Source organism: Nilaparvata lugens, unplaced genomic scaffold (assembly GCF_014356525.2).
Source record: "Nilaparvata lugens isolate BPH unplaced genomic scaffold, ASM1435652v1 scaffold6736, whole genome shotgun sequence".
NCBI classification, from domain to species: domain Eukaryota; kingdom Metazoa; phylum Arthropoda; class Insecta; order Hemiptera; family Delphacidae; genus Nilaparvata; species Nilaparvata lugens.
The window spans coordinates 1-15,786 of record NW_024092487.1 but is presented as its reverse complement, the minus strand read 5'-3'; the positions used below and the strand labels follow the sequence as shown (position 1 = coordinate 15,786).

General features: G+C 37.4%; 2 protein-coding genes across 2 annotated transcripts; one reads left to right on the top strand and one right to left on the bottom strand.

Annotated features, from left to right (window-relative positions):
• Positions 1–1,041: 1,041 nt before the first annotated feature.
• LOC120356423 (craniofacial development protein 2-like) lies at positions 1,042–1,704 on the bottom strand (the record flags this gene model as incomplete). The annotated part of the gene is made up of 1 exon (XM_039445363.1): positions 1,042–1,704. A coding segment is annotated over exon 1 (663 nt), but the record flags the coding sequence as incomplete, so codon positions are not given.
• A 971-nt stretch (positions 1,705–2,675) lies between these two features.
• Positions 2,676–12,910, top strand: LOC120348959 (WD repeat-containing protein 11-like; the record flags this gene model as incomplete). The annotated part of the gene is made up of 5 exons (XM_039445362.1): positions 2,676–2,680; positions 2,755–2,866; positions 5,903–6,041; positions 8,922–9,095; positions 12,727–12,910. Coding segments are annotated over exons 1-5 (614 nt in total), but the record flags the coding sequence as incomplete, so codon positions are not given.
• Positions 12,911–15,786: the final 2,876 nt, after the last annotated feature.

Sequence of the window (15,786 nt, the reverse complement as noted above, 5' to 3'; positions counted from 1 at the left end):
AACACATAGGAGCGCATCACCATTTCTCTCTATAACCTTGGCACGAGCGATGGATTTCACTACGTAACATCACATTAGATAAGGAAAGTATATCACGCATCGAATTGCAGCAACAGAAGGTGTCATTTGCTTTGAAACGTTCGAACTGATAAGACGATAAAATGAGTGCTTATTTCGATTGCACAAGCTTTAATGAATTTTCAATTGATGCAGACCCGCAAGCAAATTGGGGTTTTGACCATTTGGCTAACGATTGGTTTACTGTAACCAATGTCACATTTCCTGATAGTGGTGAAATTTGCATACACATAATTGATATTGATAGTGAAGGAGACTTTAAAGAGGTTATCAACTTGCCCAATGAGTATTCTCTAGTCTTAAACAAGCATAAACTTAAAAGTTTTCTTTCACGCTCGTGGGAACTTAATGTCAGTGGAAATCGAATTTTCCTAAGAGAACTGCACCGATATTGATGATGTTGATTTGAGCACACCAAGTGATATAGGTCTGAGAATATCTATAAATATTTTTGGAATGCTTGTTCGTACTAAATTTACTAATAGATATTCTCGGAGAGCACACTTAAAAAGCAACGCCTGCGGTTTGTACAGCACATAGAAAATTTCAATATAAATTTGTGAAATTTTTCTTAACTGTCGGGTGGAAAGCAAACCAATTGTATTAATTTTACAGTAGAAATATGGATTCACTTTAATTTGACAGTAGAAATATGGATTCACTTTAATTTGACAGTAGGGAATTTTTCCTCCAAAAAGGGAAACTATTTTTTCCCTTTTTCCCTCCCCCTCGTCCTCACTGGGAGAGGGGTGATGGAGAGGGAGAAGGAGAAGGAGAGGGAGTGGGAGAAGGAGAGGGAGAAGGAGAGGGAGAGGGAGAAGGAGAGGGAGAGGGTGAGGGGGAGGAGAGGGGGGCGCAGAGGGGGAGGGGGGAGGGGGAGGGGGATTTGCGCAAAAATTTTTCCTTATTTCTCGGGGATTGCGCAAAAAAACCGGTCTGAAGTATCTATATGAGTCTACTCACAAGCAATTTATGGTCAGTTGCCAGCTCTGCCCCCCTTATGACCTTCACATCGCATACAGCATAGTTTGTGTTTCTTGTGTACACCATGTAGTCAATTACACTCTCTGCCTGTCTACCCAAAGCTGAATATGTAACTTGGTGTATCTTTTTGTGGTTGTAAAAAGTGTTTCCAATTATAAGGTTGTTTTCCAGGCAAAAGTCTATGATCCTTTCTCCATTATCATTCAAGATTCTATCCCCAGCAAACCTTCCCATACAGCCTTGTCCTCTGTTCACCTCACTCCCTATTCTTCCATTCCAGTCTCCCATTATGATAACATGCCTACTTCTGTCTCGTGCCTTATCCATTTCCTTCTGTAATTCTTCATAGAATGCTTCTTTATCTGCAATGTCGTAATCTTCTGTTGGGGCATAGACTTGAATTACTGTAACAGTCTCTTCCATCTCCAAGTCCACATACATAATCCTTGAGCTTACCGCCTTCCATCCAGTCACTTTTCCTTCCAGCTCACCTGACACCACCACTCCAACTCCCTCTCCTGCTCGTCTTGTCTTATCCACTCCTGAATATCTCAAACAATAACCTCCGTCCAATTGCACTTGACCTTGGCCCTTCCTTTTCGTCTCACTCAGTCCCATCAGTTGCACCCTGTATTTTCTCATCTCCTCCACCAATTCCACCTCCTTTCCATTCAAAGTAGTCACGTTCCATGTTCCGAATCTGATTTTAGTCTTGTTCCTTTTATTTGTCCTTGAGTCGGTCCTGTTCCGAGGCTGATTTGATTTCTCTGAATCCGAGGTTATCCAGCGTGTGGGGGATTAGCCCAACGACGCCTTCTTTGGAGTACTTCTTTGTCTGCCTCCTACCCTTCGACCTGTCCGGCTTGGGTGGCCCTGCTGGTAGTTACACTACCGCCGGCATAGCTCTCTGGGTCACAGGAGTACGCAAGCCCCTCCACCAACGACAAGGTGTTGTACTCCCTAGGAGGGGACCTTGAAAATTATTTTTATAAATAAATTTTTATAAAATAATCGAAAATTATTTTTATAAATAAATTTTTATAAAATAATTGAATTGAGCTCTTCCCCCTGGACCCCCGACTGGATCGTCCAAAAATGAGATCAGCGGGCTCGCTTCGCTCAAAAAACGCAGATTTTGGGGGTATCTTTGACGTTATTGCAAATTCCTACTAACACAACATTTATTACACCCTAGCTGAGCTTCTGTACTAAATTAGAACAATTTCTGTTCATTTGTTCTCGATAAATCTGTGAAAAAGCAAAAAACGCTAATTCTGGGCGTATCTTTGACGTTATTGGAAATTCCTTCTAAACACAACATTATTACACCCTAGCTGAGCTTCTGTACTAAATTTGAACATTTTCTGTTCATTTGTTCTCGATAAAGCTGAGAAAACGCAGATTTTGGGCGTATCTTTTGAAATTTTTCCAAGTCCGTTCTTAGTGCGCCTCTAAAGGGCCAACTGAACATACCTACCAAATTTGAACGTTTTTGGTCCGGTAGATTTTTAGTTCTGCGAGTGAGTCAGTCAGTCAGTCAGTGAATGAGTGCCATTTCGCTTTTATATATATATAGATGCTATGTATTACAGTACATTATATGTTATCTCCACATGACGTTTGTTTATAACATTTGTAATGTTCGATAACAACAATAAAGATTGATTGATCTAAATTGTGTCATTTTTTCAGGGGATACCATGGTCTACTTGCATTTGGATCCAACTTCTCAGTCGTAACCACGGACACAAATAATGTTCAACCCATCCAGTGTCTCACAAAGCATAGGGCAATTGTCAATAAGGTAAGAAAAATTATTGTACTCCATATCATGAGATAGAGCAATCGTCAATAAGGTAAATAATGTTTTATGAGATAGCATAAGATGATATCCCATTGTATTGGTCATTAATTTTATAAATTTCAAGCAGATTTTTTGTCAACTCAAGCCGATTACTGTCGACCACTGTCGATTATTACTGTGTTGGAAGGGTAAGAGTATAAGAACGGCTTATTATGAGAGACTACCAGCGTCACATAGCTCATGCAAAGAGAACTACTAGGGCTATACTTGATACTTACTTACTTGATACTTGTTGTCGTTGTCGAAGACTGGAGATTCCAGATAGACATTGTCACAAGCAATTTTGGTTGTTAGCCATTTTGGCTAGTTGTTGAAGTAGAACTGCTTCAAAAAAGGGTCTCATCCTCAAGCTCAGCAAATGAGTAGAGTGGCCTGTCGTTCAGCTTCTGCTTCACTGTGCTTAGCAATTTATCACGTAGTAAATTTCTCACTTTACTGGGCAGCCTTTTGAACATCCGAATGGCTGCTGCTGGATAGCTGTTGTAGGTGCTGCACTATCTTGTGTGGGATGCCTCGGCGAAATCAGCAGTATTGTGGCTTTCACCTCTTCTCGTCAAGGCTTCCTGGTTGTCCATCAGATGTGTGAGTGAGCAGAGCATGTACTGGCTGTAGATGGTGAGGATCCCCATACCCCTGAAGATAGGTTTACAGTGTCCTTATTTGCAGAGAAAGTGATTGTACGGAGTGCTCTTTTTTGGAGGAGCAGCACATCCTTTGCTGCTGGCACATGTCCTTACATGAGATGGCTGTGAAAGAGTGAGTGATATGCCATCTCCAAACTCTCCCTGTCTGAGCTTTATTAGCAGGTATATTACCCTGGATAGCTTTCGGCACACTTCCGACACATGGTGATTCCATCTCAGCCTGCCATCCAGCCAGAAGCCAAGCAACTTTACTGGTTCAGCCTCCTGTTGTCTCAGTGAGCAAATGAGGTTTTGTCCTCATTCAGCTTGAGTTTGTTTGCTGAGAACCACTTTTTGCGTCACGTAGTAGTTCTGCAGATCTTGCATTTGCCTCATACTTGTTGAACCACTTGCTGTTATTGTAGTGTCGTCTGCGAAAATTACTGCTTCTTCGTTTGCCGTGCAATCATTCATGAAAAGAATGGCTATCGGCTTGAGTTAACATTGAATATTGGAACATAAACGCCCAAAACCATGCGATATCTTCTTATGCCATCTTTTCTCTATGCTATAACTTATCAGCGCTTTGGAACAAAATGAGACAATTGCTATGTATTATTAAAGGGATTTAGAATAGAAATCATAGGAAGGAACCTCAATCATGTTCACTGTAAAATTGAATGATTTGAAAGAAAATTGATTCCCATGAAATCTGATCAGGGACATGTTTTATCGAATTTGTAGTTACTATGTACTTCATATACATGAATAAGGATATCATTGTATGCTCGTTTGTGCAAGTGCACGTGATATCATGCAAGACAAAGCGTGCAAATGAGAAACAAAATCTGGAAAGAGTCATACAAGCACGTTGTGACTTGCATGTAGCTGCTCACACTGAACGCAACCAGCAAGTGCACGCGTTCAATGTGAGTGTTCCTATTGCTCTTTCCACATTTTGTTTCTCATCTGCAAGCTTGGTCATGCATGATCTTATGTGCACTTGCACATACATGACATACGACAGTAAAAACATTTGATTTGATTTGTTACATGCATCAAATGTGATCATACCCTAAGGAGCCTTTGCTCTAGTTGACCAGTCAAATTCCTGTAAACACATATTATAATATACTTGCAATCATACATTTTAAAGCTCCCCGGCTTGCGTGACAATTATTGTTTTGTATCATATAAACCATTGAAATTTAAAAATGGATAATTTACTGCTAGACCTGATATTTGAGTCCAAGGCTCAACTCACACTTCCTCGAGTCAAATCGTACGACTCCAGTAGAGGATACTTCAGTCTCTCGACCTTACGACTTTCTTGCTCATTGTCACTACTTCAGTTCCATGCTACTCCATTTTCTAACCTTACTTTATTAAAAATATAAGATCTAATTTGTCACTACTTAGCATGTAACAAATTTTATAATAATTATCATGAATATATTGTCGTATCTAATTCTTATTATTGTCTTATCTAAATTGATAAAACATCACTTTCATCAAACATAACCTCTCTTTGATTAAAAAATGCATAGTAATACGCAACTCAAGTCGAAGCTCGACCAATATGTCGAGTCGACGCTTGACTCAGTCTCACTGTCGCGAGGTCGCGGAGACTAGAGTCGACTGGTCTGAGTGGCACCATTTGAAAACACATGTTTCGTCGAGAAGAGACTAGATTCGCAGTCTCTTCTCAAATTGAGTCGCGTTAGTGTGAGTTGAGCCAATTGCATTTTGTGCCCTAGGCTCAAAAGCATAGGTTGAATTAAGGCTCAGGTTGAAAAGAGACTCGACTCTAGTCGATAGCATGTGTTTTCAAATGGTGACACTCAGACCAGTCGATTATAGTCTCCGTGACTGTCATCATAAGCATGAAATACTATGACAGCATATGCTTGAGAATGTACAATAAGTTGCCATTGGATATCAAATGTTGTGAAAATATTGTTATTTTTAAAAAACTACTTTTTCAGTGGCTGGTTTTGAGACCTTTCTATTGTTTGACAGAGTTTTTCGATTCTACTTGATGTAATTCTACTTTGTGACTTTAAACTATTGCTTTGACTTTATTATTTTGTAATTGTATTACCTTTGTCAATTACCTATATTGGTCTACGACAATAAAATCTATTTATTTATTCATTTGAAAACACCTGCTCTCGACTAGAGTCGAGTCTCTTCTCGACTTCAGTCGCGTAAGTGTGAGTTGAGCTCTTATTTCATCGGTATGCATCGCACGTAGTTCTAAGACATTTCCCTGATAAACTGAATTAGTTGAAATTTCCATATCTGTAGGCTATACTATTCAATGTTTTATCTACCTACGTTGCAATGTTTGAAGGTTCTATGGGCTCCGAAAATTGAGAACTGCAACCTGGTGACTCTAGTATCGTCGGATACAGCTGGACAAATCATCCATTGGAATATTGGCTCTGGAGAATGTATAGCCGTTTTTCAAGATGGTACAAAGGGAATTTTGGGTCAGTACTTACAATTATTTGTTTCAGCTCTGAATAGTAGGGCTAATATCTATTCAAAAATGAAGAAAAATTGAACAAAATGTGAATGTACTCCTATACTCTAAAATATGAATCTACCAAGACAAAAGTCAGATCCAGCAGAAGTAGATCCAGAATGATTTAAATTTTCTTATTTATTCATGTATTTTTTATTCAGTCATGTACAATTACACTCATGTGAGTAGGTAGAACAGGCTTATGCCCAAAACTGTCTCTTAAATTTTTACTACAGTCCGAATCAAAATGTAGGTTAAACTATGATATGATTACTCGGAAATTTACTCAGCACATCTTCGGCCGAACGCGTGAATAGATTTTATGAGATTTGGCAGGAATGTCCTTCTCAAATATGAAACTATGTAACTACATTTTAGCGCTATAGTTTTGTAATCAATTTTATATCACCATCTCAAACAGGTTTAGTACCTCGAGATGCAAATACTCAATTGGCATTGCATTTTATTTTGTAATAGTATCTTCTCATGTTGTAAAATTTGTATTACTTTTATTGTGTATTTCTAAGATGTTGTAATTTTATATTTCTGCCAATAAAACATTTTCAATTTTCAATTTTTCAAAATGTGTAAGGTTGGTAGTATTGGTAGTATGAAGGAAAAGGAACTTTTCCTATATTCCCCATTATTACTTTAAATACATTATCTACTACTGAAATTGGAAAAAATCAGACTATAGAATTGATTATATTAATCAGCTGTTGAGTGGATTATGAGTGCATGCAATGATGCATGTGATTAATAAATCAATGCAACTTGATAACTAGTAGTTCTGTGAACAGTAGACCTTGTGTAGTTATAAACCGCAGCCTCCTCTTATACTGTCCATCAGAGTAAATCCTGTCTGTATGTCGTGTCGGCGAGATATCGGTGTGAAAACCGCTAATGGCTGTTGGGGCTTGTGTATCAAAAATGCTAACATCAAAAGCTAATCTCCTTCATTTTTACTTCTATTCCTGACATACTGGCAACTGGACAGCCCGAGTTCAAAGCAGAGAAAGTTCAATAGACAATACTATGTTATTTTAGTTATTAATTGCATGCGTTATTGCACTCAATCAATAGTTCACTTAATAGTGCATAAAAAATGCATTATTTAATGAGGCATGCAATTTACAGTCTACACAGTAGCTGATTTTTTACCAAGTTACATCAGCACCTCCGTAAACAAAGCCGTAGTAAAAATAAAAATTAGTTGATTTCAGCTGATCTATATCAGCTAGTGTTTTTATTGGTCTAGCAGTCCTACCTGTGCTGACGTCACACGAATGCACTACGGCTTTGTTTACGGAGATAGTGGTTACATTGAGATAATGAATTGCATGCGTCATGGCATGCAATTTATAATCAACTCGACAGCATATTTATGATGAATAATTATTCTATAGTCTGATTTTTACTCTAATATTGGCGTATGAAGGAGGCTCCTTTTTCCTTTTATATTATCCTTGAAATGTGAAATTTCCTAAAACCTTGTACATACGTCGACGCGCAATTTAGAAAGGAACATACCTGTCAAATTTCATGAAAATCTATTATCGCGTTTCGCCGTAAATGCGCAACATATGAAGATATAAACATTTAAACATTAAGAGAAATGCCAAACCGTCGACTTGGATCTCGGACCTCACTTCGCTCAGTCAACTATTTATCTAGACTTTTCGTTGCTTCAAGTCAGGCTATCCAGTTGACAGTCTACTTAGCAACGTTGCCATTCTCTCTAGGGATTAGGATTTTATCAGAGAAGGCTGTTGTTTAATGTAACTGCGCAAGGTCAACTGTTCGCAGAGGTCTACTAGCTATTATTTTGTGAACAGGACAAGAAATATAGGTGAATTTTCGTTTTCACGTTGGAATGGTTATCCAAGTTGAAATGTGGTCGATTTATATTTCATTAGAGAAGGCTGTTGTTTAATGTAAACTGCGCGAGGTCTACTGTACACAAAGATCTACTAGCTATTATTTTGTGAACAGGACAGGAAACATAGGTGAATTTTCGTTTTCACGTTGGAATGGTTATCCATGTTGAAATGTGGTCGATTTATATTTCATTAGAGAAGGTTGCTGTTTAATGTACCTGCGCTAGGTCTACTGTTCGCAGAGGTCTACTAGCTATTATTTTGTGAACAGGACAGTTAATATAGGTGAATTTTCGTTTTCACGTTGGAATGGTTATCCAAGTTGCAATGTGGTCGATTTATATTTTATTAGAGAAGGCTGTTGTTTAATGTACTTGCGCGAAGTCTACTGTTCGCAGAAGTATACTAGCTATTATTTTGTGAACAGGACAGGAAATATAGGTCAATTTTCGTTTTCACGTTTGAATGGCTATCCAAGTTGAAATGTGGTCGATTTATATTTTATCAGAGAAGGCTGTTGTTTAATGTACCTGCGCGAGGTCAACTGTACGCAGAAGTCTACTAGCTATTATTTTGTGAACAGGACAGTTAATATAGGTGAATTTTCGTTTTCACGTTGGAATGGTTATCCAAGTTGAAATGTGGTCGATTTATATTTTATTAGAGAAGGCTGTTGTTTGATGTAACTACGCGAGGTCTACTGTACGCAGAGGTCTACTAGCTATTATTTTGTGAACAGGACAGGAAATATAGGTGAATATTCGTTTCCACGTTGGGATGGTTATGCATGTTGAAATGTGGTCGATTTTTATTTCATTAGAGAAGGCGGCGTTTAAATGTACTTGCGCGGGGTCAACTGTTCGCAAAAGTCTACTAGCTATTATTTTGAGCACAGAACATGAAATATAGGTGAATTTTCGTTTTCACGTTGGAATGGTTATCCAAGTTGCAATGTGGTCGATTTACAGGCATGGAATGGGTGCCTTCTGCCGACGAGAGTTGTCTGCTGTTGGCAACACTGCACGCGCCCTACCACCTCGTCATCTGGGATGTCCTCAAGCAGACCAAGCTCTGGAAGAAGGGCTTCACAGATACACTCATCAGCTTCAGCTTTAATCCCTTCGATGGAACCCGGTTGGCATGTAAGTTTACATAAAATATTACCACATAAACTATGCATAAAGATGAGTGAACTGAATTGAATTGAATTTTATTGCCAAAAATCACTTACAAATACTTGTACAATAGAATCATTAGAGTATGCAATATACAATTACCTACAAATAGACATTGATTGTAACTTACACAACAATAATTATCAATGTAATACTCGGCACTGCCAACATAAGATTCCTTGTATATATTTGTATATTCCTTGTATATTTTAAGATGAGTTGGCATAAAAGATTCAATTCAATGTATTCATATTTGCTGTAAAATTACAATTAGATACTTCAAATCATAGAGCCTATAGTTTTGTATGGCATGGAAAGTTGGCCCTTGAATTCACAACATATGAGTAGAGCTAGGGCAGTTGCAATGAAGTGTCATAGAAGGACGGCTGTAAGAAAATTATTGTTTATAGTTTATTATTTTGAAGGGACGGATTCAAGGATCCAAAGGTTCAAAGAACCCCACACGTCAACCGAAGCTTATTATGTTCACAAGTAGTATGTTAGTTAGGCAAACCAATACCTGTGTTCTTTACAAGAACCAGGAGTTTTTCCCTATACTAACATCCCATTCATCACCCGGTTGCTTGTTGCAATCCAGTGTGATATGCTTGGCAGTCTCTTCAGACTGATTAGTCCTCGTGACCTACGTGAGTTCCACTCCTGGCCTTCTTTGAAGGTCCTACCGCTGAGGAAGGGGTGGTCAAGCTGCCTCTAGGGCGCCCGGCCACCCTTGACCCACATTTGTGCCTGGAGTTTCACCCATCTCTGGTCTCTTGGGTTTTTCTTTTTGCCCCTCCGAAACTTCGCAGGGTCAGAAGCCTCACCTCTCCCAAGAAGTTTTGCCTAAATGGCCGTTCTTCTTTGAGGAGTGGTGAGTTTTGGCCTCTCCACCCTCAAACTCGTGACCTACTTGAGTTCCACTTCCACTCCTGACCTTTTTTGTAGGTCCTTCCGCTGAGAGAGGGGACGCCAAACTGCCTCTAGGGCGCCCGGCGCCCAGCCACCCTCGACTCAGCCTCTTGACCCACATTTGTGCCTGGAGTTTCACCCATCTCTGGTCTCTTGGGTTTTTCTTTTTGCCCCTCCGAAACTCTGCAGGGTCAAAAGCCTCACCTCTCCCAAGAAGTTTTTCCTCAATGGTCGCCCTTCTCTGAGCAGTGGTGAGTTTGGTCTCTCCACCCACAAACTCGTGACCTACGTGAGTTCCACTCCTGGCTTCTTTGTAGGTCCTTCCGCTGAAGGAGGGGTCGCCAAACTGGCTCTAGGGCACCTGGCCACCCTAGACTTAGCCTCTTGACCTACATTTGTGCCTGGAGTTTCACCCATCTCTGGTCTCTTGGGTTTTTGTTTTTGCCCCTCCGAAACTGCCTGATGGGACAGATCCCGTGGGTTTGAAGGCAAAGCAACTTCTGGAGTTGCCTTGAGGTCCATTTTAGTCGCCTCTTACGACAAGCATGGATACTGTGGGTGAATTCTGGTTTGTAAGAACATTAAGGTGGGCCGTCTACTAGAACCGTTTTTGTCCGAACTAGCATCGGCCGAAAACTACCGAACGATCCCCCAACAAGAAAGGAACAGATCTCGTTCATCGCAACAGATTCATACGGCCGTGCACGGCCGATCAATTCTTCGATTCGAATTGAATGGGATTTACCGGCTCTATCCGGCCGAACTAACTAGTCGAGCTGAGACAACAACGTGTTCCTAACCTAAAATTGTTTCAGTCTTGTTTGTTTTTGTTTTTTGAAGTTTTATAAAGTAACTATGGACAATGAAAAGTTGGTAAGTTTGGTTCAAGAGCATGTTCTATTGTGGGATATGCGAGACAAAATATATCGTCGTGATGTTCAAAGGAGTCTGTGGACAAAGATTGCTAAACAAATAGGATCTGAAGGTAAGATATTGTAATGAATAACTAATTTAGTGGATATTTGTTTATTCAATTTTCAAAATCTCAATATAATCATTGTTTATGAAAAATAAAAAATTTTGGTGGCTATGATAGTAGTTAATTAAATAATTAGCAACTATACTGACGTAAACGGTTCCAATGGACGACCATATTCGGCCGAATTAACGGCCGGCAGATTCGTCCGATCCAACGGCCGAACGGATCGGTTGAATACGGTTCCAGTGGACGGTGGGACCATCGGCTGAAATTGAACGTTGTAATGAATTGTTTTGTAAACGTGAACGTTTAAAGTTTAAATTTTCACTAGATGAACTAATCTGGTAGTTCATTATATTTCTTCATAGCCTACAAACTATTTGGCAACGTTGTGGAGCTAGAAAAGGTTAGAAGAACTATCCTAACGAAAGATAAGTATTGCAAACCGAAGTTAATCAGATGCTCACCTTATAACGTGAATCATACTATATAAACACAACGACTGTATGATGATGTCCTATAGTGAGGTCCACTTTATAATAACAGTAGAGAAAGATAGGAGAAAAACGTTGCCGAACCTCTGTCTTATCAATGCCTTCTATAGACGGTAGCTGATACAGGTTTATTGATGTAATATTAACTGTTCATTCTCGTTTAAAATAATCAATTATATTTTATTAAGCAATAAATTATATTTTTAATAATTTCATAATGAATTTACATAATTAAGATGAAATTGAAATTTGAAATTTATTTGCCAAAAAATTCATACATTACAAAAATTTGAAATAGACAAGTCTTCCAAAAACACAATATCTTAAACTAAGAAATAACATAGAATAGAACTTGACTAATCATGAAAACCTAAGATAAAAGTAGAATTTTTTAGGCGCCACCAGCAAAAGAGAAAAAAACATCTTGCCCGCTGGTGGGAGTATTAAATAAATAAATAAATAAAAAGAAAAACAAAAACTTGAAAAAGTAGATCAACTAAAAAGAATAAACGAGTAAATACATAGATAGCTTAAAAACGAATGAAAAACAAAATTAAATGAGAAAAATTTTTTTAAATGAGAAAAAAAAGACAAATCAAATTGACACTACCACCATTCCGCTCCCAGTGAAAAAAGGAACCTCTCCTTAATCCAAGTATCAATCATTCTATCTTGGACTTTTAATTCAGAATCAAATGGTAAAATATTTATAAATCTAGAGCTCATATACATGATCTGTCTTCTTAGAAAGCTCAACTTTGAATCGTGGATAATATATTTCAAAGATGTGTCAGGTCTTAAGTTATAAAACAGTTTATCATTCTGATAAATGTATCTTTGTTTTTCACAATATGTTTAAGAAGTCTTTTGAAATAAAGTTGCCTTATTGTCATTACACTAAATTCAACAAAGAGGGATTCACTTGAATATAACCTAGGTTTTTTTTTAAAATTGTCTTAATTATGTAATTTTGAATCAAAAATAAATTAAGAAATATATTGTTAATTCGAAATGTATTGTTGATTAATTATTAATTCTACATTGTTGAAAGACGATCTGGCAACAGAGCAAAGCGAGAAAGAGATAGTGCTATCCGCTTTGTTGGATGAAAGACAAGGATAGCAATACCTTTGATCTGCCATTATAATGTGGACCCAACTTTAGTTGCTTTCAGTTTTCATCGTTCTTGTGAAAAAAATTGTATTTTCTGTTTCAGTCTTGTGCCCTGACTGCATATTATTCGTTGACGATTTCAATGCTTGCAAGATACCGTCGACAAATGGCAGAAAGTTCTACATTTCGAGTCCAAGACTGACAGATGGCGCCGAAGATGTCACCAGAACTCGAGACCGACTCAAGAGACTCATGAAAGGATTGGTTGTTGCAGAGACTAAGCCTCGGTAATTACATTTGTGTTCACTTTCATTCATGCATTTATTACATCGAGTACATTGTAATTTTTTGTGATGAAGAATCGATCAATCAATAAAGTACATAACACTTGGGGAAGAGAACAACTGGCTTTAGCCCAAAACTGCTCTTTTTCCAATTTATTCAATAAAAAAGTAAAAATTTAGGTCATATTTGAATTTAGGTTGATTATTTGTTTATAATTTTCAAACGTAAATGCCTGGTTTCATCAAGCTCGGTCAATACATTTGAACATGTCAACCCGGGTGTGATTATCAAGTGCACTGAACTATTGCATAGAAATCATAAATACCGGTTGACCCACGTAGAGGTTTACATGTTTAATTTTATATTACGTGCCCAGTCTTGCACCGAATTATTTTAAATTTTACACAGTTTACAAAGTAGGTTCTGAAAATATTCTGGGAAAATTTCAGCTCTCTAACCTTCGTAGAAACGAAATTCAATTCAATTTATTTTTTCCTTCTGAATACTTTTCGAAGCAGTTACATAGAATCTTGAGCAATAAAGTTTATACAATTCAAGAAACGATATAATATACTTACTAAAAACAAACAACCAAATATAGAACTATACTAAACAATAAAACTCTTGAGCTATCACAATTTTATTTTGTATAAAATTCTTGTATCAGATAGGAAAGAGCTTACATAGGCAACAAAGGCCTGTGCGTAAGCTCGAGTTATCATAACAATATGCGTTATATCTATAATTATAAAGAGAGATCTCAATTTTTATTAGAGATCTAAACTACATTGAAATAATTTTCAATGATGAATCTATAATCCCCATGCATTAAGAAGGGATAAAAAAAAATAGGAAAACTAAATGGCGGCATATTGGAAATTTTACCAATTCGCTTAATACTTTTATGAATTATTATCTTATTTGTTTACTACGTTGCAGTAGTATTGCCTCATTTGATGGTACCAGAAATGGATCAAGCAATCTTCCAACAAGATAGTGCTCCACCTCATTTCGCAAATCATGTTAAGCAATATTACTAAATGACAAACTTCATGGCCGTTGGATTAGTCGTGGAAGTGAATTTTTAGATTGGCCGGGGTGGCCACCAGATTTAAATGTTTGTGACTTCTTTTTATGGGGTTACTTGAAGGAGAAAGTTTATACCCATAAATTCAATAATGATGTGGAACTAAAACGATCAATAGAAGAGGAACTTCTCCGGATACCGCGAAGTTTCTTTGTAAGAGCTTACGAATCATTTCTTAAGCGCTGTTATCAGTGTGTTGCTGTGGATGGGTTTCAATTTCAATAATTTTGGACTTTTAAGGTTTTTTATTAGGCCTTGTTCTAGTTGTTTCATTAAAAATTTATATTGCCCTAAAGTGCAACAATAAAAATATTCTATAAAACCAAAAACACCTTTTTAATGTTTTCCAATATGCCACTATTTTGGTTTTACAAAGGTTAGGGAGTTGAAATTTTCCCAGAATATTTCTAGAACCTACTTTGTAAACTGTGTAAAATTTAAAAAAAATCGGTGCATTAATGGGCACGTAATATAAAATTAAACGTGTAAGCCTCTTCGTGGGACACCCGGTTTGTTCCAGTGCACTCTTCGTAAACCGTAGCTGATTTGAGCATGCTCAAATCTCTTGACCGAGCTTGGTGAAACTGGGTCCAATGCTCTGTTTCTAGAACACTTATTAAATATAATAAACCAATAAATATGAAGGTTTGAGATTGCTCAACATCATTATGTTTTCATGTCTGTTTCCGTTGATATGTGTGTAGAAAACAATAGTCACAGTAATATGATGAGATTCACGTTATAAAGTCCGTGCAAATGATAGGACAACAAGGTTGCCGAGTCTCTTTTTCAACGCTCTCTATATTATATAGATTTGATTCAAGTCATCCAAATAAATCCAATATCATATAAATTGTTTATTATGTCAATAATGATAATGTACATCTCAAATATATTTTATTCATATAGAAAATACAGAGTGATTATAGAAGGACTTTACAACTGGTTAGCCCAAATTACAAGCGAGAGCAGAGGACTGTCGATAAATATAAAGAGCAAAATATTGAATGATAATATGCTAGAATAAAGAGAGCAATAATTAATAGATTGAATGTAGTAAGTAATATTTTCAGCATTAAATTTATACCAGAAGTGACTTATTTGGTTACTCACCAGCAAGTAGTTTTCTTCAAATACTAAATACCAACTTACTCCAGGAATTGGAATTAGGTTTGTGGCAGGACAAGACGTAGTCGGGAAAAGGTGTTGGCCTCTCTTGTACATCTGCTACCCCTACCCGATGTATGTTAATTCTCGCATCAATTTAATTACTGATCAGTCCGAAAATTGCTTGGAAGATAACTTTACTATATTGACTATTACTTTACACTGCTGTACAATTCAAAGTCCGATCGCACTAGTTGAATATTTCAATTTATATATTCACAAATAACAAGGAAAACTGTACTTTTTCCCAACTTGGGACAGTTAATATATCGATAATAATTTTAACACAACGACGAACGTGTAAAATTGAATTTCAACGGCAACAATCGAAAAAAAAACAGCAACGATCCTGTTTTTTCACCGTCCGATCCGAGCCGACAACTTCAACTAACGATTATGCGATAGAATAATCTAAATACTAACTTATCCGCTAGGGCGCAGCAGCTGCCGGCCTCGCCACTACAACTACCGCTAGACTTAAAACCAATTTAAAACTAGACTTAATCTAAATACGCTAAAGGGCGTCACCAACAACTTTGAAATCACATAAATATTTATTGAAATTACTCACAGAATTGAGAAAGTACAGAATGATAATGTAAATCTCAAATATATTTTATTCAT